Genomic DNA, 24,858 nt, shown 5'->3' with positions numbered 1-24,858 from the left:
AAAGTTGGGGATCATGCTAAACAAGGATTTTATAAAGACCAATAAATACTGCCTAGTTCCTACACTAAAGGAACTCACGAATTAGACGTAGATGTGAACTGGCAAAATACAGCGGCTCCAAGTACAGTGAGGTTCAGAAGAGAACTCGTTTCTACTGCTGGAGGGTGGAAGTTCGGAGCACCAGAAGACGCGCACCCACAACATTCCAGAACAGACGAGCGTTCTTAACTCCTGCGCCGGAAACCCAGCGGCCAAAGGTCACGCAGAAGCCTCCGCAGCGTCCCCTCCATTGCCCAGCCGACCGGAAGTGGCGCTTGCGCCTGCGCAGTGTGTGCTTACTGTGGAATCGTACGCCGGCCTAGCCGGGTGCCTCCGAGCCGCCGTAGTGCTTGTGCGAGCGGGTTGGCGAGGAATGGAGCCGGTGGGCGGTGGCGGCGACCGCTGCGGCTCCTCCTCCGCAGACCCTCGGAGCACCTTTGTGTTGAGTAACCTAGCGGAGGTGGTGGAGCGTGTGCTCACCTTCCTGCCCGCCAAGGCGTTGCTGCGGGTGGCTGGGTGAGGAGAGGGGAGGCGGGAAGCTGACCTGTGGGCATTCCCCGGGCTGGAGTGGTGGGAAGACACCTTCTGGACTTAAGAGCTCCCACGTCCGTCCTGAAGCAACCCCGACCTATGAAGTGCCCTTGCTGTAGTATTCCGGGAACTCTTCTGAGTGCGAAGTTCCCCCTGAGGTTTTTTCCCACGTTTGGCTCTTGGGCCGAACCAGCACCCACACACCTACCTCACCTGCGGACGTTGGATCCTGCAGGGATCTCCAGCTGCCACGCTAGGGGGTGGGTGGGGGGCGGTCTTTGAGCCACGGAAGAGGTGAATGCCAACCACCTTTTGTGCATTTGCGTCCCCAGTGTGTGCCGCTTGTGGAGGGAGTGTGTTCGCAGAGTGTTGCGGACCCATCGAAGCGTGACCTGGATCTCCGCGGGCCTGGCGGAGGCCGGCCACCTGGAGGGGCATTGCTTGGTCCGCGTGGTAGCAGAGGAGCTTGAGGCAAGTAAGAAGGGGTGTCTGCAGTCATTTGCAGGGTTGGTGGGTCAGCCTTTGGGAATTGAAATTTTAAAATCCCAGTATTGTATGTGTCCTTGTTTTTGTGGAAGAACATTTTCTTGTGCCAGTGAAAAGCCTTTTGTAATAAACGATAGCTTTAGTGACTGTATGGTAAGGGCATGGGGTAATTTATTTGACTATTCATCAGATGTTAGCTATTCTAATAAAGCTTCACAGACCCTTTCCCTTGAAGCAAGTGGTTTCCGTCTCTGTTTTGCAGGTAATGCAATTGAGTGTCTCTTGCTCAATGCTACACACTGGAAAGCCAAGAAACAAAACTTATTCCCAAGTATTTCAATGCCCGCCCTGTACTACTTACTATCTCTGGGCCCCCTTTTCAAAAGGTGCGCCAGTAAGTGGGAGGTAAAAACGTGGACTGTGAAGTTAGACAGTGAGATTGATATCTCACTAGGGTGTGAAAGAGAGCCCTTTGAGAGTAAATTGTCAACCTGATACTCTAATCACTCTCTGTACTTGAGTATGTATAATGTACAAACAAGAAAATTCTACATAATCACAATGCAGCCATCAAAATCAGGAAACTGTAGTTGATCTATTTTTTTCCATCAGATAGCCTCAGACTCCATTCAGTTTGTCAGTTGCCCCAGTAATGTTCTTCATAACAAAAGGATTCAGTGGGGAATTCTTTTACCAATCAGTCACTTTAAATAAAGTTCAGATTCTTTGGTCTGGAACAGTTTCTCAAGCTTTTCTTGACTTTCCCAATCTTGATACTTAGGAATATTAGAAGCTAGTTGTTTTGTAGAGCATATATAAACTGGTTATGTCTGAGGTTTATTCAATTCAGATTATATTTCTTTGGCAAGAATTGCACAGAAGTGGTGTTTGCTCTTCTCATGGCCTTCTTTCAGGTAGCATGTGGCTTTCATTTGTCTCATTACTGAGGAGATTATCTTAAATTCCTTGATTTGCTTGGTATCTGTCAGGTGTCTTTACTGTAAAATTAGTTTCCTGCTGTAATAAGTGTTTTGTGGAGAAATACTTTGAAACTGTTTGAGTCCTCTTTCAGTTTAATCACTTATATTTGTAAATACTCTTGGTCTGTTATTTAAAGGTACATCTGTTACTATCAGTATTTATATTGGTGTTCAAATTATCCCCAGTTTGATGAGTGAGAGCCCCTTCAGGCTGTCTTCATTGTCTTCCAGAGATGACTCCATCATCTTTGAACACTTGCCTGGTTTCTGGCACAATGTGGTTTAAGCTTGTCAAGTGCTATCTGCTTCAGTCCTAAAATTGATGATTTCTCCAAGAAGCCCTGGTTCCTTTAAGTGGAGAACGGTATTTAGAAGCTAAAATCTGGACTTTAAGTGTACTCTTGGCTCTTGAGAGATTTACTGCTTTAAAGCCCAGTCAGTGGACAGAACCAAGGAGTGTATATATGTATTTATAGTCATCCCTTTGGATCTACTGTGTATTGGTTCTAGGACAACCCCATCCCTACTCCCCACCATCCACATTTGGAAATCCTTGGATACTCAAGTTTGTTATGTAAAGGATATAGTATTTGCAGATAACCTATGTATATCCGTCTATATTTTCAGTAATCTTCAGATTACTTAATACCCAATACAATGGAAATGCCACATAGTTTATACTGTATTGTTAGAGAATAATGAAAATAATGTTAGAGAATAATGAAAAGTTTGTGCATTTGCAGTACAGATTAACTTTTTTCTCTTTTGAGTATTTTTCAACCATGATTGGTGTCTCTGAACTCAGAACCCACAGATGTGGGTGCCGAATGTAACATGCCTATGTATGTATATACATCTCTTGCCCATTTACAACCATATTTCTATCCATCTATATCTGGAAACTCATGAGTTTCTCTTTTTTTGGAGGGTGGAACTGGGGGTTGAACCTAGGGGTGTGTTGCCACTGAGCTATATCCCAAGTCCTTTTTATTTTTTACTTTGAGGCAGGGTCTCACTCAGTTGCTGAGGGTTTCTGAGTTGCTGGGGCTGGTCTCCAAGTTGTGATAGTCCTGCCTCAGCCTCCTGAATTGCTGGGATTATAGGCATGCACCACTGCACCTGGCACATAATCCGACATAGGATTCTTTCTTTCTTTCTGCTCATATTTGTACCTCCCTTTTGGACAGTGAAAAACTTGGCTCTCATCTTTCTTATATTTAGATAGCAGATGAGTGCCCCATATGTGACTGATGGTCGGTTTCCGATTTCTTTCTTTTTTTTTTTAATATTTTTTTTAGTTATACATGGGCACAGTATCTTTATTTTGTTTATTTATTTTTATGTTGTGCTGAGGATCGAACCCAGGGTCTCACACCTAAGAGGCGAGTGCTCTACTGCTAAGCCACAACCCCAGCCCCTGTTTCTTGTTTCTTTGTGTCAGTTTTCACCTTAACTTTTTGGGCTCTGGGACCCAGACCCAGGGAGCTGGTCAGTGTATAAAGGCAGACTTGTTGGAAAACTTTCTTTTCTGACACTTTGGTCCAAATCCTGCTCTTTCCAGGTTTGTTGTTTGGAAAAACTTGGAAGTTCAAGCAAAAACTTTTCCACAGAAATGTTCTTTGGAGCTTCATTTATAATGCAGGAAATTAAAAACAACCTAATGTTAATCTAATAAATGAAGTCATTATGTGATGAACTTCAAGGTTCATTTAATGATAAAACAAAATGTTAATGAAAGTGAAAACACAGGTTACTAAATTATGTTTAGTTAATCTGTATTATTAAAAACAAAAAGGAAGAGTAATAAGCTCCAAAATGTACACATAAGTTTCCTTTGGGATTAGAATTGAGATTTTTTTCCATGCTTTTTTAAACTTTGTGTGGTTTTCAACTTTTTACCATGGCAGGCATTATTTTTATATGAGAATTAGGGAAATTCAGCAGTTGCTTTTCAGGGGGACTAAAAAAGACAGAATCATAACATCTCAGGACTAGACTTCAAATATTTGTCTAAGAATAGAAAACTTGAAGCCTAAAACTTTGTGAGGGTTATTCTGCTGGCATATGGCAGAGGCGGTACTAAGCCCTAACCCTCTTGGCCCCTTTCCTAGGTTTCACAGACTGAAATGCCCTGACGGCCAGAATGGCAGTTAAAGTGGAGTAGTGGCTCAGAGGAATAGTAAGGCCATACCAGGTCTTTCTGTCAGGAGGCATGCAGTCTGTGTTGTTAGAATGCTCTGATTTTCAAAAGAATGTGGAAATCCTCATTTTATCCAGAAATTTTGTGGAATTTTAAATTTTGGCAACCATTTTGCAATTTTTAAAAAATGCTACGGGGACCAAGGAATGTATATTTATAGGTTATATCCAGCCTGGAGGCTACCACAGGTCATCATGCTTAGTATCTTATAAGTTTATCTATCTGGAATCTACTCTGAACTTACCAAATTACAATGAATCATCTTTTTTCCCCATCTGACCAATAATGAAACTTTATTATAAACTGAGTATTTTATTCTGATGGTTTTCACACACCAAAAAAAAGGAAAATATCTTCATCCTTTCTTTTAATTCAACCACATGTCTGTAATGTGAAGTTTAGTGAAAAATCAATGAATATGAATAAGCAAGCCCTGCTTGTAGAGGAGATAGGACACAAATAAGGATCCCAAGTACTGAGGGAGTCTAGGAGCAGACTAAGACAGGAAGAGAGCTGCAGGGGACTGGGGAAATGGGCATGTCTGATAATAGGAAACTAAGGGTCCTTCAAGGAAGCTTGAAGGTGGGGCTAGATATGAGGAAAGCCTGGACTATTTGACATGCTAGGCAGCAAGGAGAGGAGTAATAGAGCAGCATTGCACCTTCTGTCTGGTGAAAGGTTTCTGTTAAAGCAGGTGTCATCTTTTGCTGGTACTTAAGAGCTTAAATTACCATTATAAAAATGAACTTGAGGGCTGGGATGGATTTGACTTCAAGAAGTAATTAGGTGCTCAGTAAAATGATCTTAAAATGCAAGGGCTAGAGTGAAGAATGAGAAGTAGATGAACTCGGAACCAAACATTGCCCTAAAGGAAGGGAAGGTGGGGGGGCATCAGTAGTTTGGACCAGGGAGATACCATGAAAGTGGTCACAGATTATGGGATTCAATTTGATTTTTTGTTTTCTTTGCAGAATGTTCGTATCTTACCACAGACAGTTCTCTACATGGCTGATTCAGAAACTTTTATTAGTCTAGAAGAGTGTCGTGGCCATAAGAGAGGTAAGTATCAAAAGAAAAAGCCCCCCACCCCCATTTTACTCTGTACCTTCTTTATGGAGTTACTTATGACTTTGCCTAAGCAAGGCTTTTAGTGTGCTGGCTTATCAGGTCCCTTTTACCTACAGATCCTGTAGGTAATTGTGTGTTCTTGGCTTGCTAAGAGAAAAAGCAGACGAAGCATCCATGATGGGCACATTGAGGCCCAGAGTTTGACTTAGACAATGGTTTATCATTGTCTAATTTGACTCTGCAGTCATGGTAGTTCTGCTGTAACATCAGCTAAATGAAGAGGTACAGTAAACAGCAAGCTTCAAATTTAGCTGCAGCTGTTAAATTTGATGTCACTGGGCCAAGAGCAGTACATAAACAAATGTCAAAAACAAACTAGTAATGCTAAAGGTCAGATTTAGAGTTTAAAATATAATGCAGGAGCCAAAGTGGAGAAACCTTTTCTTTTAATTGAAGCTTTTAGGCTTTCTTTTAAATCATTCTCTTGTCAAATATTTGCCTTTTTTTTTTTTAACATTGTCAGATTTAAATGTAAATGGATGATATCTAATAATTTTGCTACTATATTATTATAGCAAGGAAAAGAACTACTATGGAAACTGCATTGGCACTTGAGAAGCTATTTCCAAAACGATGCCAAGTCCTTGGGATTGTGGCCCCAGGAATTGTAGGTGAGAGAAATTGGCAACTTGATGATTTCTTCCTTGCTTTAAGTGGGGTCCTATAGAGTGGTGAATTATTTGTAGGTGAAAAGCACATTATTCTTTCTGGTCATTTAAAATACAATAAAGTTGGTCATATTTGCCATGATTTTACATTTGACTTAAGTTTGTTGTAGTTAGTAATTCAAGTCTCAGTGCTGCTACCTGTATAAAACAAATATAATGCATCTCTTTTCAATAGCCATTCATTAGAGGGAATGTTTGATCACTGAATTTTTGCTGTTTTCATTGTTGTTGTTGTTATTATTATTATTATTTTGTTTTCTGTAGGTAATGGGGGAAAGAGAGTCTGTTGAGGCAGTACAGGTATAGTGGCTAAGATACATACCTACTTGGATTCCAGCGGTACTGCTTAGTGTCTGTGGCACTTTGAGCAAGTTATCTGACTTCTGTAGGGCTTTAGTTACCCCATCAGTGAAATGGGATGATGATTGTGGTGATAGAACCATCCCTGGAGTATTGTGAGGATTAAATGAATTAATACCTGTAGTGCATTTAAAAAGAGATGTGCAGTAAGCAAATGTTAGCTATTATTGTTTTCTTTGTTCTGACTTGATAGTACCTAGTACTATCAAGTTAAAAACTGGCCTCTTTTTCTAGTTGTTGACCGACCTTTATTTTCTTACATGCGGTGCTGAGAATTGAACCCAGTGCTTCCTCACACATGCCAGGCAGGTGCGCTACCAACTGAGCCTCAGCCCCAGCTCTCCTTAATCTGGCATTTTTAATCTTCACTGAAAACTTTTTTTCTTTGTGGGCCTGGGATTGAACCCAGGGCTTCCTGTGTTTGGTAAGCACTCCACCACTGAGCTATCTCTGCAGCTCCAAAAGATTTTTGCTGTAAATTTGGGAATCTTGTATAATGAAACAAAGAATTTCAAGAGAAATGAATAGGGTAAATACATAGTTGATAGGGACTGTTTCATCAGCTCCCCACTACTGTACTATTATTCTGTCCACCCACTCAGGCATGCCATTTCTGATTGGATTAAAGAAACGATAGCAGTGACCCTGGTTTTCTTCAAACCTTTGAATTGTCCTTAAATGATTGATCATTTCTTTACCATTACTGGTTACTAATAAATACAGAATCATAGCTCTTTTTCCTTGCATCATCATTTTCTTGGTCTCCCCTCTGTATCTACTGTGGCTTCTCTAAACATACAAGTTTTTTCTTTTTAAAATTTCTGCTGAGGGGGATAGGGGAGGAGAGAGAGGGTAGGGCCAGACCTGGGTGACATTCTCCCTTGGGAGCCTTGGCCTTACTCGGCATTAGTTTTGATTTGTGTTTCTCATCCCCCTAAGTTCTGCTGTGATCTTGATGTCAGGACAGTGCCATTCCAGCTCCTTTAGTCAGGGCTTGGTCTCTTGTATCTTCTTGGTTTCCTATTACCCTTTTTACTGTTTCTGATTCCTCTACAGCTGGTACTTTCTTTGAGTCAGTTCCTCATGTGCCTGAACAAAGTTTCCACCAAGATAATTTTTCTTAGGCCACTGTACAGTGATTGTTTATAAAACAGCCATGATAGTTACTAGTCCCATCTTCCTTCCTTATGGTTGGAAAATTTTCAAGTTTGAGAAAAATCTGTTCATTTTTTACAGGTGCATATGTTACTTTTCCACAGATAAACTTTACCTACAGTCAAATGTAAAATCTTTAGTTTAAAATTTATTGAGTTTTGACAAATTTATGCCCTTCTGTAATCAACCCACTAGTCAAGATAGGAAATACTTTCACCACCTGGGAGAGTTTCTTCTCATTTCCTGTTAATTCCTGCCTTTGAAAACTTATTTTGATTTTTGTGACTGTAGGTTAGTTTTGCCTGTTGTGAATGTCACATAAATGGATGTGATCTCTTTTTGTGTTTTATCTTTCACTCAGTATAAATATTTTTAACAATGTGTTTTTGAGATTTGTTTGTTATGTTAATCAGTAATTCTTTAAAAAATTTGTCAAGTAGCATTCCATTATATAAGTAGATCATGATTTGTTTTCTCATTCTCTTTTTGATGAACATTGTTATAATTTCCAGTTCCTAAGTATTATGAATGAAGTTGTTAAGAACATTTGCCTTTGTGTATAGGTCTTAAAATTCTTCTTAGGCACTCACCAAGAAGTGGAATAGGAGGATCTTAGTGTTGATGTAAATTTAACTTAAAAGGAAACACCAGTTTTCCAAACCAGTGATGTATGAGAGTTCCATTTGCTCCATATCCCAATAGTCATGATTTTTGTTAATTTTAGCCATTATAATGGGCATAAAGAGGCTTATGATAGTTATAATTTAAAGTTTTCTAATGACTAATTATGCTGAGAACTTTTTCATGAGTTTATGGGCTATTTCTATGTCAGTTTTATGAAATGTCTTTTACTGATTTTATTGGAATGTTTGTCTTATTGAGTTTTAGGAGCTCTTTATATAGTTTGAGTCCTCTAACAGGTGTAGGTATTATAAATGTTTTCTCCTGGTCTGTGGCTTTTTATTGTCTTAACAGTTTCTTTTGATGAGCAGAAAACTTTAGTTAAGTTCAGTTTATCAATATTTTTCTTTCATGGTTAATTTTTTAAATGTCCTTTATAAGAAATCTTTGTCTATCTCAGATTTACAAAGGTGTTTAATCTCATATTTTATTCTATAAACTGTATACTTTTAGCTTTAATATTTAGTTCTGTGGCCTAACTTGAGTTAATTTTATATTTGTTTGTAACGTAGGTGTTTAAAGTTAGTTTTTTCCCCATGTTTGTGTAGTTATTCTGTCACCATGTCTTTGAGAGTTTTCTTTCCTTATTATGTTGTCTTGGCAACTTTGTCAAAAATAATTTGTTAGAAATAATTGAGCCAGGGCTGGAGTTGTGGTTCAGTGGTAGAGCACTTGCCTAGCACGTGTGAGGCACTGGGTTTGATCCTCAGCACCACATAAAAATAAATACAGGTATTGTGTTTATCTACAAGTAAAATTTTAAAAAATAATAATTGAGCCTGATTTGGGGTTTTATTCTCTTCCCTCAATCTATTTTCTATCCTTAAACCAAATAATATCATCTGGATTCTTGTAGACATCAGTGTTCTTGTTAAGGATTATTTGGCTCTCTGGGTCCTTTGCATTTTCACATACATTTTCAGTATATCAATTTCTACAAAAGAGTCTTTTTTTTTTTTTTTTTTTAAACCAGAGCGCTGTTTTGTCTGATTTTATTTTATTTTATTTTATTTTTTAATATTTATTATTATTTTTTTTTTAGTTCTCGGCGGACACAACATCTTTGTTGGTATGTGGTGCTAGGGATCGAACCCGGGCCGCACGCATGCCAGGCGAGCGCGCTACCGCTTGAGCCACATCCCCACCCCTACAAAAGAGTCTTGTTATTTTAATGCAGATTGTTTTGCAGTCTTCTAAACACATGTAAAAAAAATTGCTCTTACATTTTGATATTTTCCGTGGAACAAAGGGCCTTATCATAAATTCTGAATTTTTGTTTTCATGTATTTAATTCAGAATATATTTTGTGGGTTTGGTTTGATTTGGAAATTTTCTCTTTGAGTATATATATATTTTCATTTTGCCCTAAATTTGGTCAATTTGGTTTGTGATATGCTTAACACTTTTTTTTTTTCTGTAGTTAAAGATGGACAGAATGCCTTTATTTTATTTGTTTATGTTTATGTGGTGCTGAGGATCGAACCTAATGTCTCATGCAAGCTAGGCAAGTGCTCTACCACTGAGCTACAACCCCAGCCAGTTTTTTTTTTTTCTTTTTTACGCTAGTAATAATAATTTAGTATTACACAAAAGAAAAAAAATAAGCACCACGGACTTAACCACTCTATTAACTTTATAAGATTTGTGTTTATATTTGTGGTGTAGGTAAAACCAGAATATAATTTTCTGTGATTTGTAACTTACTGTATTATGTATTAGTCTGCTAGGGTTGGACAAAATACTACTGTCTGGATGGCTTAAACAACAAATTTATTTTCTCATAGTTTGGAGGCTGGAGGTCCAAGTTCAGCATTAGTTTTTCCTGAAGCTTGCAGACAGCCTTCTTCTCTCTGTTCCTTTTGTATACCTACCTTGTCTTTGTACAGAGTGAGCCTGGTGTCTCTTCCCCTCTTATGAGAACTTTAATCCTGATGGAATAGTGCCTACTCTTATGATGTCATTTAACTTTTACCTCTTTAAAGACCTTATCTCTAAGTACAATCACAAAGGAGAAGTTAGGCCTTATATGAATTTGGGGAGGGGGTACTCTATTACATCTGCCTTTAAAATGCACAGCACATTACAAACATATTTTCAGGTCAGCAGATACATATCTGGCATCAGTCTTAATGGCTACATTCTGTTGTATATATGAAGCTTTTAATCTAAATACTAAGGTAGGGCATTTAGGTTTTTTCCCTTTTACTTTCTGTTAATTCTATGATAAAAATAGTTGTGCATACATATACTTTACATAATTAGCAAATTTCTTTGGGATAAATTTTTAAAAGTGCAATCTGTATACGGGGTAAAAATGGGAGTTCATAACCCACTTGAATCAAATGTATGAAGTATGGTATGTCAAGAGCTTTGTAATGTTTTGAACAACCAATAAAAAAAGGTATATTAAAAAAAAAGTGGATTTACTATGAAAATGTATTTGCTACTCAACTTTTTGTTTTGAAAAACTTAAAAGCCTGTGGAAAAGTAGCATGATAGAATGAATACATAGTAATCACCCTTGTATCCTCCATTGAAAAAATTTTTGCAACATTTGTTTTTTCTTTGTTTATAAAAACCATTTATTTCTGAGCCATTTGAGAGTAAGTTATAGACATCATGACATTACACCCTAAAAACACCAAAGCTGAGCATAATTTATCCCCAATAGTGGTTATTTAGCTTGGCATTTGTATTAGTGACTTAAACTGCAGTTATCTAGGTGGGGTTGGTCAGTTTACATTGTTACCAAATCAATTTCTGTTTTTATTGAATCTGTTCTCAAAACTGCAATTTTTTTCCCTAGTAACTCCAATGGGAACAGGTAGCAATCGACCTCAGGAAATAGAAATTGGAGAATCAGGTTTTGCTCTATTATTTCCTCAAATTGAAGGAATAAAAATACAGCCCTTTCATTTTACTAAAGATCCAAAGAACTTAACACTTGAAAGACATCAACTTACTGAAGTAGGTAAGTTACTGTTATTTATTGTTAATTGTTTTGTTGGTTAACTTTGTTTTAATTTTGGCTTGTTGGTGGATATTAGTTTCCCTTAAGAGAATCCAAATGAAGTACACCTGTTACTGGCAACATGGCTAATTCAAGCCAGTGATTCACAGAAGCTAGTACTGTACATTTTGTGTTTTTTTTTTTTTTTTTGGTGTCAAATCATTTTATTGAGAAAGTTGGAGATTAAGGAGTGCGGAAGCATTGAAATTAACGATTAAATCTGACGTCCGCTGCAGGGCCAGACCTTGCCGCCGCTGAAAAGCAGTACTGTACATTTTGTTAGAATTGGTTTGCTTTTTAAATTGTTTGTCTTAAAGCCCAAGAGGACAGAATGAAAACAATTACATTAGTACTCTGTGGATAATACATTTATTTGTATTTAATTATGGATTTTGAAGGAATTCTTGCTCTTTGAATAGTGTCTTATAATTTTGCCTAGTTTTGTTTTTGTAAGCTGAAAAGTATTTTACACTTATAAATAAACATTTATTATAAAAGGTTTTAGAAGAAACAAGTTGTCTCTAAGTGGACTAATAAGATAGGAACTGGCATAGTGAAATTGGGAAGTGTTAGGAAAGGTCTGGGAAGGCACAGTCTATCCAGTCAGGGTTGTACTGGGACCAAAAGGCAGGAAGTGTGGCTGGAAGAGGTGAGTCATGAGAGGTGAATGTGAAGAGGTAGAGGGCTGGCTGTGGGTCCAAGTTTTGATGAAAAAAATGCAGTAAGCAACAAACTAGCTACTTAAGCAAAACATTGTGAAGGCCTTTTATCTACATCTGCAAATGAACTGATTGGACTTTAACTCATTAAAGTTAAGGTACAGATAAGTCTCCATTATTTGAAGTGGCGCTTATCCCAGCAGGAATTTAAAAAAAAAAATGTGTAGCAATAAAGAGAAGATTTGGTTGGTTTAGTAATGGGGGGGCGGGGAGGACTAGCCACATTAAGACTAGTTTTTACAACTACCCTTGACAATGTAAAAAGGCCAAAACACAAAATTTGGGCATCAGCAACTAAGACTAGTAGCTATGAGCAGCAGGCCATTTAATTGGAGGATGGCAAACATATATAGGAAGAGTATGGAAAGTTTAAACAGCCAGCTCTGTGAGGCAGGGTAGTGTAGCTATTGAGAATTCAGTTTTTTATCTGCCCTAGTTCTGCTACTGTCCAGGCTTTTAGGATGAGTTTCTTAACTTTTCTAAACCTGTTTACTTTTCTATAAAGTGAAAATAACTACAGAGTTATGGGGATTAAATGAATGACTTATGTAAAGCACGAGGGCCTGAAGAGAAGGGAATCAGTTGGAGGAAATTAGCAAATGATTAGATCTAAGGGAGTAGAGAGACTGGGGGACTTAGTGATAACTTCTGAATTTTGTATCTAGGAGATAGGGACAGTGGTGATTCAGAGAGCAGATGTAGGGAACTCTGGGACAGAAGCAGCAAGATGTGGGAGAAACAATTAGGAAAATCAGACCCCCTCTGAGACACTTGTTTTGGCTTTTGATTTAATGTTTTTGCTAAAGGCTTTCTGGCCAAATCTTTTTGCTTCCTTTGTCTGGAGGAGTGGTATGCCTCCCTGGGCAGTTCTTTCTCCTCTGTTATCCTGGGTACCTTGGGAGTCTTCACTGAGGTTCTTATATGTAGCCCTGGTTGAAGCTAGAATCCTCATTTTGTCAGTTCACAAGAAAGCCAAAATCTTGAGCAGAAGAAAGCATCCATTTTATGATAAAATTGTAATTTTTGTTAGACCATGTTTGCTTTGTGGACCAAATATAGGAGTGGGGACACAGCCCCAGGTTTATCCTGCTTGGTGATGCTTTCATATACTGTTCTTTTCTGAGCTACTTGCTGTGATCAGTTTGAGCCAAGGCATCATTTTCATCCTTTGGGAAACTGAAGCGTTGCCTAGATTGGGATGGTAATTTCTGTTCTCTCATGCTGTCTTATGTCCCACTTTTATGTGTTTCTAAATTTGGACCATCTCAATTAGACAAGGAGTGAGTGAGTGGCTGGAGGCTGTGATGTGGGGCCTGGGTTGCTGAACCAGATACTGGGGGCCAGATCCTTTTCTGTCTTTTATGACACTGGAAGCATTCTGTTCATATCAGTGTCCCTCCAAGTTTTTCTGTAAGGGGCCAGATAGTAAAATGTTTTAGGTTTTGCCAGCCAGATAGTCTTAGGTGCATCCGTTCAGCTCTGCTGTGGGAGTGCAAATACAGTTGGCAGTGCGTAGAAAAATGGCTGTGCTCGGATGAAGTTCTGTTTATAGAGAGAGAGGGGATGTGGGCTGGATTTGGCCTATGGACTTAGTTTGTCTTCACTTACTTTATTGTACATAACTGCAGCGATTATAAGATGTCCTGTGAAAGGCTCATAATAAAAGGGACTAAATTCTCTTATAAAACTGGCAATGGCCCTGAAGACAAGGGATCTTGTGTTTGATTTAATTATAGTTCTACTAGCTAGACCCTGCATATAGGAGATGACATAATCTGACCTAGTGTTATAGTACACATAATTTTATACACATACTGTTATATTCTTTTTGGAGGAATCTTACCAGAATGTGCATTAAGAGAGTAGGTGTAGATTGTTGTAAGGTCTGTATAATATTCTGTGTTAAAATTAGTCTCTGGAATGAGAAGGGGGGGCAAAACCCACAATTGATTCTTCAGGATGCAAAAACTATCTCAGTAAAATTTCATAAAAAGCAGTTTGTGGAGCTAGAGTTATGGCTCAGTGGTAGAGCGCTTGCTTAGCAAGTGTGAGGCACTGGGTTTAATTCTCAGGAGCAGATATAAATAAATAAAAAATAAAGGTGCATTAACTAAAAAATATTTTTTTTTTTTTTTTTTAAATATATTTATTTACTTATTTAGTTAGTTAGTTTTTAGCGGACACAACATCTTTATTTGTATGTGGTGCTGAGGATCGAACCCAGGCTGCACACATGCCAGGCGAGCGCGCTACCGCTTGAGCCACATCCCCAGCCCCTAAAAAATATTTTTGGAAAATTTGAAAAAAGAAAAACTGGGTATATGCTGCGTGTAAGCCTCTGTTTGTGATGACATTGTCCCGGCCTTCTGGACCTCCCAGTTAGCAGGGCAGGCTGACTGAATGAAAAACCATACTACCAGGTAGAAGCACAGATGTGCTAGAAAACATACAACCAGGGGGCTTAATAGACTTAATAGAACCTTGGGAAGATGGAAAGGAGGCTTGGGTAGGAAGGAGTATTGTGGGTGGTTTTTATATTCTTTGCTGGTTGCTGACAAAAAAACAGCAAGATAGCCAAGAGATCAAAGAACGAAATAGAAAAACCTGGTAATTACTGTGAGGGTGTAGAAGTGAGTTCCCACAGCTCAGCTGGGAAACCTAAAGAATATCCTGCCTGGGAGGCATGAGAGGAGGGGTCTGTGATGGAAGCTGAACCCGCAGGCAGAGGCCAGTCAGGAAGGCCAAAGGAGGAATGTTGGGAAGCTAGGAGTCTCAATACAGGAATGGCATGATCAGAAATGTCTCTGGAAAATGCTGCTGTGGCTGCAGGGTGCTGGTTGTTGTAGAGGAGCACAGGAGTGGATGCAGGATGAGTTTAATTTGCTTTGTAGTGTACATATTTCAAAACATTATCTTGTACATAATAGCTATATATTCACATTAAATTTTTTAAAAATCAGATGCAGGAAAAACAGGATGCTGTTGTATTGGTTAAGGCAAGAAGAAGTGGCATTTGGGGCAAGGGTAGTAGCGGGTGGAGTTGAAGAGAAGTAGATCAATTCCAGGGAAGGTTCAGAGGTGAATGGATGGCATTTGGTGACTGATTCAATATTTGACGTTGAGAATTAAGAGAAGTGGCATTGATCTCACCTAGGTTTTTGGCTGGATACAGTTTCACAGTAAAGAACGGACTAGACGGTGCAGTTTGGAGGAATCAAGTTATTAAAAGTTGTTTTGAGGGGCTGGGGATGTGGCTCAAGCGGTAGTATGTTTGCCTGGCATGCGCGCGGCGCTGGGTTCAATCCTCAGCACCACATATAAATAAAGATGTTGTGTCCGCCGAAAAACTAAAGAATAAATATTTAAAAAAAAAAACAACTTCTCTCTCTTTAAAAAAAAAAAAAAGTTGTTTTGAACATGTTGAATTTGAGATGGAGATAGTAAGTAGACAGTTGACTGTCAGAGCTCAGGAGAGTGGTCTGGATGCAGGATGCAAATTTGAGAACCATCAGGTGATGAATGGTAACTGAAGCAAAGGGGACTGACCAGCTTCAGTGATGTGAAGCTGGGAGGGAAGGCACTCATCAGTGTGTTGACGGCCCTGGGCTTACTGAGGTAATATTTCTGTCATATCCCTCCCTTTTTGCACTGAAGACTTTATTGAGACTACTCAGTAAGTAGATTGAGTAATTTCCTAACTTTTCTTTGACTAGCCATGACATTATCTTGGGCTAGTCACTTCTCTGGGGTTATCAATTTTGTTTGTAAAATAAGATTAGACCCTTGATCCAGAGGCATTTTCTAACTGAAAATCTGTTTTATAATTTTTTTTTTCTCTCAGAATTTGCTAGGCTGGTCTATAATAGAAAAAAAAAAGACCCTTTAGTAGTGATCTGTGAGACCTGGTATTAAGAAATAACAACATCCTTTCATTATCCAAATCAGTGATTTATTGTGTAGAGAATTAGAAATGACCCAGAGGCAGTTTCCCAGAATCATTATTTGGTTTGGTAATTAGTCATTTTCCTACCCCCATATTTTGTTGAACGAGCCTTATTTCTAGTAACCTCACCTTTGGTCTATCAAGATGGAAGTCATGTGGCCAAATCAAATGGAAACACAAGTGTGGTTAGGTTTTGGATTTCTTTCCTGTCCCAGAAGCCACTCTTTTTGATAATGCTGTTGAATTTCTAATTGATGTTCTTCTATAAACAAGGTGCCAGAGGCTCAAGTGAAACCCTGGGAGGGAGCTTTGGGAGCCCAAACACAGCCTGATCCCTAGGACTCTGCCGCCCCCTGTTGCTAGCTGCTTTTAGTCCATATGCCACAGGTCAAACCTGTTCCTGTTTTCCAAAGGCTAATCCACCTTCACTCCCACCTATTCCCTGCAGTAGGTGGACAGAACCTATATTTCTGTGGTATAGTAGTTTCCCAAGGCTGCTGTAACAAAGTACCTTGATGACTTAAAACACCACAGATTTATTCTGTCACATTTAAGCAGTCAGAAGTCTGAAATCAAGGTATCAGTAGCGCCCCACTCCTTCCTGGAGGCTCTAGGGGCAAATCTGATGTCTCTTTCTGCTTTTATAGCCGCTGACATTTCTTATGGTTGCGTCACTGCAGTTTCTACTTCTGTGGTCACATTGCCTCCTCCTCTGACTCTCTCCTTTGTCTTTTATTTTAAGGGCACTTGTCATTGGACTTAAGTGTCCACCTGGATAATTCAGGTGATCTCATTTCAAGATCCTTAGTGAGGTCTGAAAAGATTCTTTTTCCTAAAAGAGGCTCACATTGATAGATTGGGTTTAAGGTGGATATGCACTGTAGGGGGTACCATTTACTCAACTACATGTAGTTGGTGTGTTTTGTCTGAAATTTCTTTGGCTCTTTAAATTCCTCAGCTGATAATCCTACTGTTCTCTGCAAACCAGTGTCCCTTTCATTTCAGGTGGTGGTCTGTTTGGAACCAGGTATGTCCATAGAGAGCTGCTGCTCAGTACATAATTTCTTTCTTGCTTTCTTACTTGTTGGGTATTGATTGTATTATTTTCAAATAGGTTTTCTAATGAAAAAAAATAATTGCAGCTAAGAATTCGAGTTAGTATTTAAAAGTTTGTAAAAAATGGGAAACTTGACAGCTGAAGCACTAAATTGCACTTCATTAAGAGTGCCAGTAATTAGCAGTAGCATTTCGTTTTGCAAGATGTATAAGATAATTCCTCTTCTAAGGCTGTTTTTAATTATTGCTTTTCGTTTCTGTGCAGGTCTTGTAGATAACCCTGAACTTCGAGTGGTCCTCATCTTTGGCTATAATTGCTGCAAGGTGGGAGCCAGTAATTACCTGCAGCGAGTAGTCAGTACTTTCAGTGATATGAATATCATCTTGGCTGGAGGCCAGGTGGACAACCTGTCATCATTTACTTCTGAAAAGTAAGCTTTCTGTGCTTCTGATTTCTTCTGTGAACGAAGGGAAATGGTCTCAGGTTTTCATTACTGTAGACTTAGGTTAAGGGGCTTACTCAACATAATTCTGCTTATAGTTGAAGAATTAAACATAACTTGTATTGTCCTTTAAGAATGTCTTCTTAGTTGGACTCACATTCTTCTTAAAATTGATTTTCAGCATTGCCTGTTGATCAGCTCTGGCACTCTGTGACCTCAGTATATGCCATTTCTGCATAACAAGAAATCATAAATTAAGTTAAAATAAAATAAAAGCAAAGGCATTTTTCCCCCAAGTACAGAATAGATTTGCTAATCAGGGACACAGGTTCAATCAGAAACCAGACAAATGTTTTGATGTTAAGGGGAAAGAGGACTAGGTTTTTAAAGGGAAAGGGGGAGGAATGGGGTGAGGCCAAGTAACTTGTTTTGAACAATTTTTAATTGACTCTGCTACTCAAGTTGTTTTCAGTGACTTTAGATTGATGTTGGGGTCTGTCCACATGTTAAGCTGTATAGTATAGGGGGCTGTTGCAAGAATGTCATCAGTAAGCAGTCTTTCGAAACAGACAGCTAGTTAGTCTAAGCTCCATGACTGGAAAATGTTGTAGGCAGTAGGATAACAAATACTAGTCTAGGGTCTTATATTCTTTTCAGACAGCATTGTTTGGAGGTTAAAGATTGAGGCAAACTACAGCCTTTCAGTGTGTTCCAAGGCTCACAGAGGAATTCTCTTGAGCAAACTATAGCCATTTTATTTCCACACTTTCTGTTTTTCCTTCTTTAAAAGAAGGACACATATGGTTAAAGTGTATTTTCAGGGCAGAACTTCTCAGACAGAGCCTCTAATATGTTCAGTGTTTTAGAAATCTTCTGGTGTTAGGGATGTGGGGTGGAATAACATCTGTGGCAAATCTATTTGGTCACAAAACCTTTTCTCCATGGAACATCTTGCAGGTATTTTATTGGTTTTCAACATATAATTTTAGAAATTCTGTACCATTTTGAAAGGTTGTTTCAAGTTTGAAAATTGATTTTATTACTAAAACTTTTGCTTTCAGAGATAGAAATATCCTATCTTTGGATCCATTACTTCCTTTCCAATCTTGTTTCATTTTGTTGCTGCACAGGGTCTCTATTTCAAATTTGAGTTTGAGCTATGGACATGTTTCTGAAAGCAGTAACATGAGCTCCTACTCCACCCCCCAATGCCATCTCTAAACACTAGTATTTATTCCTCACTGTATTTGTGTTTAGTATTTGGATCCTGGAATGGTGACATGGGACAAAGAGTAATATACATCATCCCAATATACATCATCCCAGTTACAGGGTCTCTCCTGGTAGCCTCCATTGATGTACCAGGGAAAGTAAACAGCTAAGTCCAATGTCCCTGGACTGCAAGTGAGAAAGAAAGTATGTTAAATTTTAGACAGTAGGATAACAAATACTAGACTTTACATACATCTGAATCTCAGTGGTACTATCTATTTTCCCTCTTCCCTAGATTTTCTTCTTTGCTATTACCTTTAAACTGTAAATAACCAATGGTGATTTAACATCTATTTCAGACTTATAAATCTATTGGTGTGGCTATTTATCATCTATTTTTTATACCAATATGGGAAATAAGCTCCCTAAAATAATTACACCTCACACATTAATTTTAACGTACTCTTTGTTCTCTGTCAGTGGCTAAGAGAGTCCATAAATGCTCCATCTTAACAGCGAGCGGATAACCCAACCTGCCTCAGCCCCCCAAAAGATAAATAATTGAGGCAAGAGAGTGACAACATGTGTTACAATTGTATGCCAAAGAGGAAATGTGACAAAAGGGAACCTAAAAAGAAGATAGAGGGGCTGGGGTTGTAGCTCAGTGGTTGAGCGATTGCCTTGCATGCGTGAGGAATTGGGTTTGATACTCAGCACCACATAAAATAAATAAATAAAACAAAGATATTGTGTCCATCTACAACTAAAAACAATTAAAAAAAAAAAAGAAGATGGACTCTGCCTCTTTCAAACTGGTTTTGCACAGGCTATTCTTAATATCTTCTTAATCTTTGAGTCTGGTTTCCTGCTAGCCCAGTGAATCTTAACCGTTTTGTAGATTCATATGTTGATAAAATGATAGAAATTAGAAATGTAAGGCATTTACTTTGTTTTCCCCCAGTGGGTGTTCACTATCTATACTTTATAACTCTGACACTATCTAATGAAAAAAAAAAAGTGCCAGGTAAATAAAGACAATGCAGAAGTCCTTATGATTAGGCTAAGCCAAATTCTAGGCTCAAAGTAAGTATTTGTTTACACAACAAATATAAAGCTAAGACTTCTGGAGTATTAACTTTTAAAATTCCATGATTATTTTTAATTATTTAAAATTAATTTTTAATTAATTTAAAATTATTTTTAATTATTTAAAATTTAATTATATTTAATTATTTAAAACTACGTTTTAAAATTCCATGATTATTTTTAAATACATCTCTTTCAGAATTTGACAGGTGGTAGGGAAGAATACCACAGTGTAAATCATACCAAGAAGCTTCATTAACTAGGTTTCTAAATGAGAAAATATTGGTGAATGTGCATGACATATCTTTGTATTTGTGGCTGAAAAGGACAGCTGCTTACTTCTTGATCTGCCTTCAACAATCTAACATACCACTTATATCTGGGATGTGGTCTTTGACCAGGCAGAGGCTGCTAAAGGTAGCAGTGTCTCTCCCTCAGTGCATCATAGGGGTTTTCTTCTATACTTTAGGTATTTCATGATACATTGCCCCTCTTCTATTTTTTCAGGAACCCTCTGGATATTGATGCCACAGGCGTGGCTGGACTGTCATTTAGTGGGCAGCGAATCCAGAGTGCCACAGTGCTTCTTAATGAGGATGTCAATGATGAGAAGACTGCTGAGGCGGCCATGCAGCGCCTCAAAGCAGCCAACATTCCAGAACAGAATACCATTGGCTTCATGTTTGCATGTGTTGGCAGGGGCTTTCAGTATTATAGAGCCAAAGGGAATGTAGAGGCTGATGCATTTAGGAAGTTTTTCCCTAATGTTCCCTTGTTTGGCTTCTTTGGAAATGGAGAAATTGGATGTGACCGGATAGTCACTGGGAACTTTATATTGAGAAAATGTAACGAGGTAAAGGATGATGATCTGTTTCACAGCTATACAACAATAATGGCACTGATTCACCTGGGGTCATCTAAATAAAGCCATCTTTAAAGTGGCTTTTGCAGTATTCAAAGTATTGACTTTCAACTTCTGCCTTTTCCACAAAATGGAAATTTGGGATATGTATATTTCAAAAAAAGATAACTTTAGCTCTGTCTGTTCTGTAGCTTTGATAGATGTTCTGAGATCACATTTGGGTAATTTTTAATATATTAGATGAAGGACAACTTTGTACACAATACACACCACGAGTTGAAAGCTTTGTGTTGGGCACAAGCAAAGAAGTTGTGGCTGTGTTCACCTGTCGAAGCTGCTGTATAAGGTGACTTTCAATATAGTCTTCCTGCAAGGAATGATCAAAGGGTGATTCACCAGTGAGATAAAGATTTAAGGCATTCTGCATCTACCTCTTTGTATTGGAAATGACCTTTTAGCAGAATTTGGAAGATATTTTTTTCCTCCCTTAATATCAGAGAAAAATGAAATGGGTTGAGCAATCTTTCTGCTTTCCAATTTTACCAGTCCCCCCCCCAGATACTGTAATAATATAATTACTTTTTTACTTATGATAAAAATTTAACTTTGTTTTGATACTCTAAAAGTTGCTCAGATAAAATTGTTGAGAGACTTTTATAAATAAAACTATTTTCCTTAATAAAGAAATTCCAAGAGAAGAAATTTTTCTCATAGTTTCGTATAGCTAATTGGCAGACCAGAAAATTCTATCACCTTATTTTGATTTTATACCAATAAAACATACCTTATAAACTCATTCAGATACTTTTCTGTATTTCAAAAGCAAACTAATCCTTTGTAAATGAAAAACTGGAATGTAGGTATTTGTTAGCTGGTCAGTCCTATCATTCAAGTTTGAATTTCTGACACACAAATATTTGAGAGGGGCAGAGAATACCAGTATCCCCTTAATATCCATTCTTACCTTTTATTCTATCACAGTGATAGAAACAAACATTTTGGGCATGTCCCTCCCAGAACAGAGACTACATTTCTCAGTGTTTCTTGCAGGTATAATTGTTTTTTGGCTGATGAACATGATGGGAAATGATTCCCTTTTTCTGCCTCTTTATCTTGTTTGAAATGTACATCTGGTCATGAACCATCTTGGATGCTGCCAAGGAGGCAATACCCATTGTGGAAGAAAACCAGAGATTCTGGGTCCCTGTATATCTTTGTTGAAGTACCTCCATAGCAGACCTGACCTGCCTGACCCCAGAGTGATTGTTTTACAAAATAGAAATCAGCTTGCTTAAGCAGCCTTCTTCTTCCATCCCTAGGGCTTTATTGTATATGATCTTATAAAGTGAGATAAATGACGTGGCATTTTTGTAGTGATTAGGGGTTTTAACAGGGCAGTAGAAAACTTGCAATATAAGTAAAATCAAATGTATTAACATTGTTCCTGATTTTCTGTCACTTTTCTCCCAACTTTTTACCTCGTAGATTTTTCTCTTGCTATTCATGTGTATAATACTTAAAAGGTTCCTTTATTTTATGAGTATTTTAAATATTCCTGAAGAGTTAGTTCCTTTTGGAGTTCCAGAAAAGTCCAAAGAAAAGTTTGATTGAGAGATTTTTTTTAATCTGTATTTCTCTTTAGCCATTTGTTAACTTTTCTATTAACTTTTGTTATTTGACACTGATAAGTTAGCTAGTAACTCCAAAATCCTAGTCCTTGAATATGCTTAAGTAGAAACATACACAAATATTTTAGAAATCTTGTTCCTGATATGAATCAGAATTCGTTGAATAATAGAGGAAGGAGGATTTTAAAAACTGAAATTATGAATAAAATAGGCATGAGAATTACATGGATTTTTTTAAAAATTAATACTCATAAAATGTTTTGCTACTTCTCAAAGGAGAATCTGCCACAGGATAACTTGCTAAACATCTGACATTGTTTTGGGGTTTCTTTTAATAGGTTAGCCTTTTGGCACTTGTCAGAGACAATAAAATCATTCAATCACATGGTTGTAATCTTAGTACAAAGTAAAAAGGGGAGAACTTGACCCAATAGAAGTAATAGTATATCTCGATAACAAAAGCCATCCTTTCTGCATCTCAGAGGCTGTGAGGTTGTATGCAAGTAATTTAACTAAAGTCAGAGCTATATTACAGTTTTGAAAGATCTGTCCTACAAGCAAGCATTAAAGAGTAATTACTGAAATTCCTTGAGATGGCAAACCATTGTAGCCACTTGTGAAACTGCAAAAATGATCACATAAAAAAAAAAAAAGACAGACATAAAGGTGAATCCTTACAGTCTTCACATGCTGAGCTGTCTTAAGATCAGATGATATGATGGTTTATTTAATCAAGACATTTAAAAACACAGATTTCTTATACTTTGAAAACAAAATCATTTGTGGGGCTGTAGTTTGCTTTATAAAAGGCTGCATCAAGGAACATATTTCCATTCCCTTTGGTCCAAGTAGAATGAAAACTCTTTAACAGCCAAATAGAAATAGGAGGAGGAGGGAAGGTGGATCTGGGGATATACCCTGTGGAATGATTTAACAGTAGGTTGTTTCACTACTATTTTTTTCAATTTTGCTTAAAATTAAAGGATCATCTCAACCCATGAAGCCAGAGAGCAAAAAGATTTGCCATGATTTACACTGCACATTTAACAAAAAATAAACGTGCCGAGAATTATATTGCAAGAATAAATTCACAAATCTAGAACTTTCTATGTAATCTGAAGAGCCTTTCAAGTAAAAATATAATTGCTTTTGTCATACCCATACGGTCTGGTCCAAATTAGCATTGCCATAAAATCAGTTTTAAGGGAAACAGAAGACCCCAAATTTCCCTGATGGTAAATCATGAGATTCCATGATTGATTTGATTTTTCAGTTGTAAAAACTGAGTGTGAGTCGGCTTAATGAAAATGTCAAATGAAATCTGTAATAACATCTTTGTTTGATGAACAAAATTAATATATATGTAGAGTGTACTAGAAAGCTATTTTAACGTGGGCCCTATATAGGTTAGGATAAGTAGTCAAGTATTTACGTTATTTTTATTGTATATATTTCACTTCTGCCCTGTGCCACAACTGAAGACTAGTTACTAGAATGTATGCAACTGTAAACACTGGCAGAAGCCAATAAATGTCTTTTAATGTTTTGGTGCTAAGAGTTATATGGAGTTTTTCATTTTTAAACTTTTTTTTATCAAAGTTTTTAATCTCTAATGACTTATCACAGCCAGTGAGATTGGTTAATATTGTCTTTAAATGCAAATGATCAGATTGTGGAGAATTTTGAGACAGTCTTAATGTTTTTCTAATTCTGACTAAACAAAATTCAATCACCATACATTTGGTTCTTAATAAATATACTCTGTTCAAAGTCATGTCATGATACTAGAATTACCGATGGGATTAACACACAGTTCACTTGAGTTACACCAGCAAAATCATGGATTAGGAAGCTCCCAACTCATTCTCCAAAAGAAACAACAAAAACACGCAACTGTCTGAACCAACTTTGTTAGAGCTCTGGAAAATAGTCAAGAGGTTCATTGCAATCAAGAGAATGCCCAACTAAAAAAACCATCTTCAAAATGGTAGGAAAATTTTGTGACTTTTACTTTTTTCCCCCACCCCAGGCACAGTGATTGAAAGTCTCATTCTTGAAGCAGTAAAAATTCAGTTTCCATCCATAAAATTGAAGATGTGGAATAGACCTTATTTACAAATTATTGGAAACATTTTTTAACTTGTCTGTTCAACATCTGAAGGATTGACCCAAGGTCTTTATTTTACCTTACTTGGAAGGTAGGCACTGCTTTAAGAACTATAAGGATCTACTGATGCCTGGGTCAAGATATTGTGGGTAGAGATGTAAAATAGACCAGCTAGGGCCAGAGGAGAAGCTGGAATGAGGCTTTGAGAATTAGGACATTGAGAAGCAGTTGTGTACAAGAACAATTTAGAATGTCACACATGCCTAGGAAGACACTTGCGAAGACCCTAAGCTTTCACATGTGGTCCATATTGGAGAACCGCCCTAGCACAGAGTCGGTTTGCAAAAACAAGAACATTTAAGGGAATTTTTGTCAAAGTAGCTGAATGAGAAGAAAGAAACCAGAGACTTGAATGATCACACAAAGAACAGTTTTTGTAAAAATTGCTATCAAAGCAACTGGATAAAAGCCCTTAAAAATAAATCAGCCAGCAAATTTTGAGAAAAGGAGAGAATCTGATGTCTAGAGTTATGATGGTGAAATGCTTTTTTCAACTCAGAATTA

At 37.7% G+C, this 24,858-nt stretch overlaps 2 protein-coding genes across 22 annotated transcripts in view; one reads left to right on the top strand and one right to left on the bottom strand.

Moving 5' to 3' along the window:
- Positions 1-357: 357 nt before the first annotated feature.
- On the top strand, positions 358-22,879 carry Fbxo22 (F-box protein 22). 2 transcript variants are annotated; one of them, XM_026400561.2, is made up of 7 exons: positions 358-555; positions 903-1,041; positions 5,208-5,295; positions 5,880-5,975; positions 11,035-11,199; positions 17,222-17,387; positions 20,205-22,879. In XM_026400561.2, the coding sequence occupies exons 1-7, from the start codon at positions 413-415 to the stop codon at positions 20,620-20,622; spliced, it is 1,215 nt and encodes a 404-aa protein (XP_026256346.2). In that variant the 5' UTR covers positions 358-412; the 3' UTR covers positions 20,623-22,879. The 2 variants fall into 2 exon arrangements, with proteins under 2 accessions (XP_026256346.2, XP_026256347.2); XM_026400562.2 differs by lacking the exon at positions 11,035-11,199.
- Positions 17,390-24,858, bottom strand: part of Nrg4 (neuregulin 4) — a 165,440-nt gene continuing 157,971 nt past the window's right edge. For all 20 annotated transcript variants that reach the window (XR_013343770.1, XR_013343781.1, XR_013343771.1 and 17 more), the window contains one exon: positions 17,390-17,631. Coding sequence is in view for 2 of the 20 variants with exons in the window: in XM_026400563.2 (XP_026256348.1) it covers positions 17,594-17,631 (38 nt within the window). In the remaining 18 variants the exon portion in view is untranslated. The remainder of the gene's footprint in view (positions 17,632-24,858) is intronic.

The sequence above is a fragment of the Urocitellus parryii genome, chromosome 6, assembly GCF_045843805.1.
Source record: "Urocitellus parryii isolate mUroPar1 chromosome 6, mUroPar1.hap1, whole genome shotgun sequence".
Taxonomy (NCBI): Eukaryota; Metazoa; Chordata; class Mammalia; order Rodentia; family Sciuridae; genus Urocitellus; species Urocitellus parryii.
Note: the sequence above shows the minus strand (reverse complement) of the source record. Positions and strands in the feature narration are given on the sequence as shown.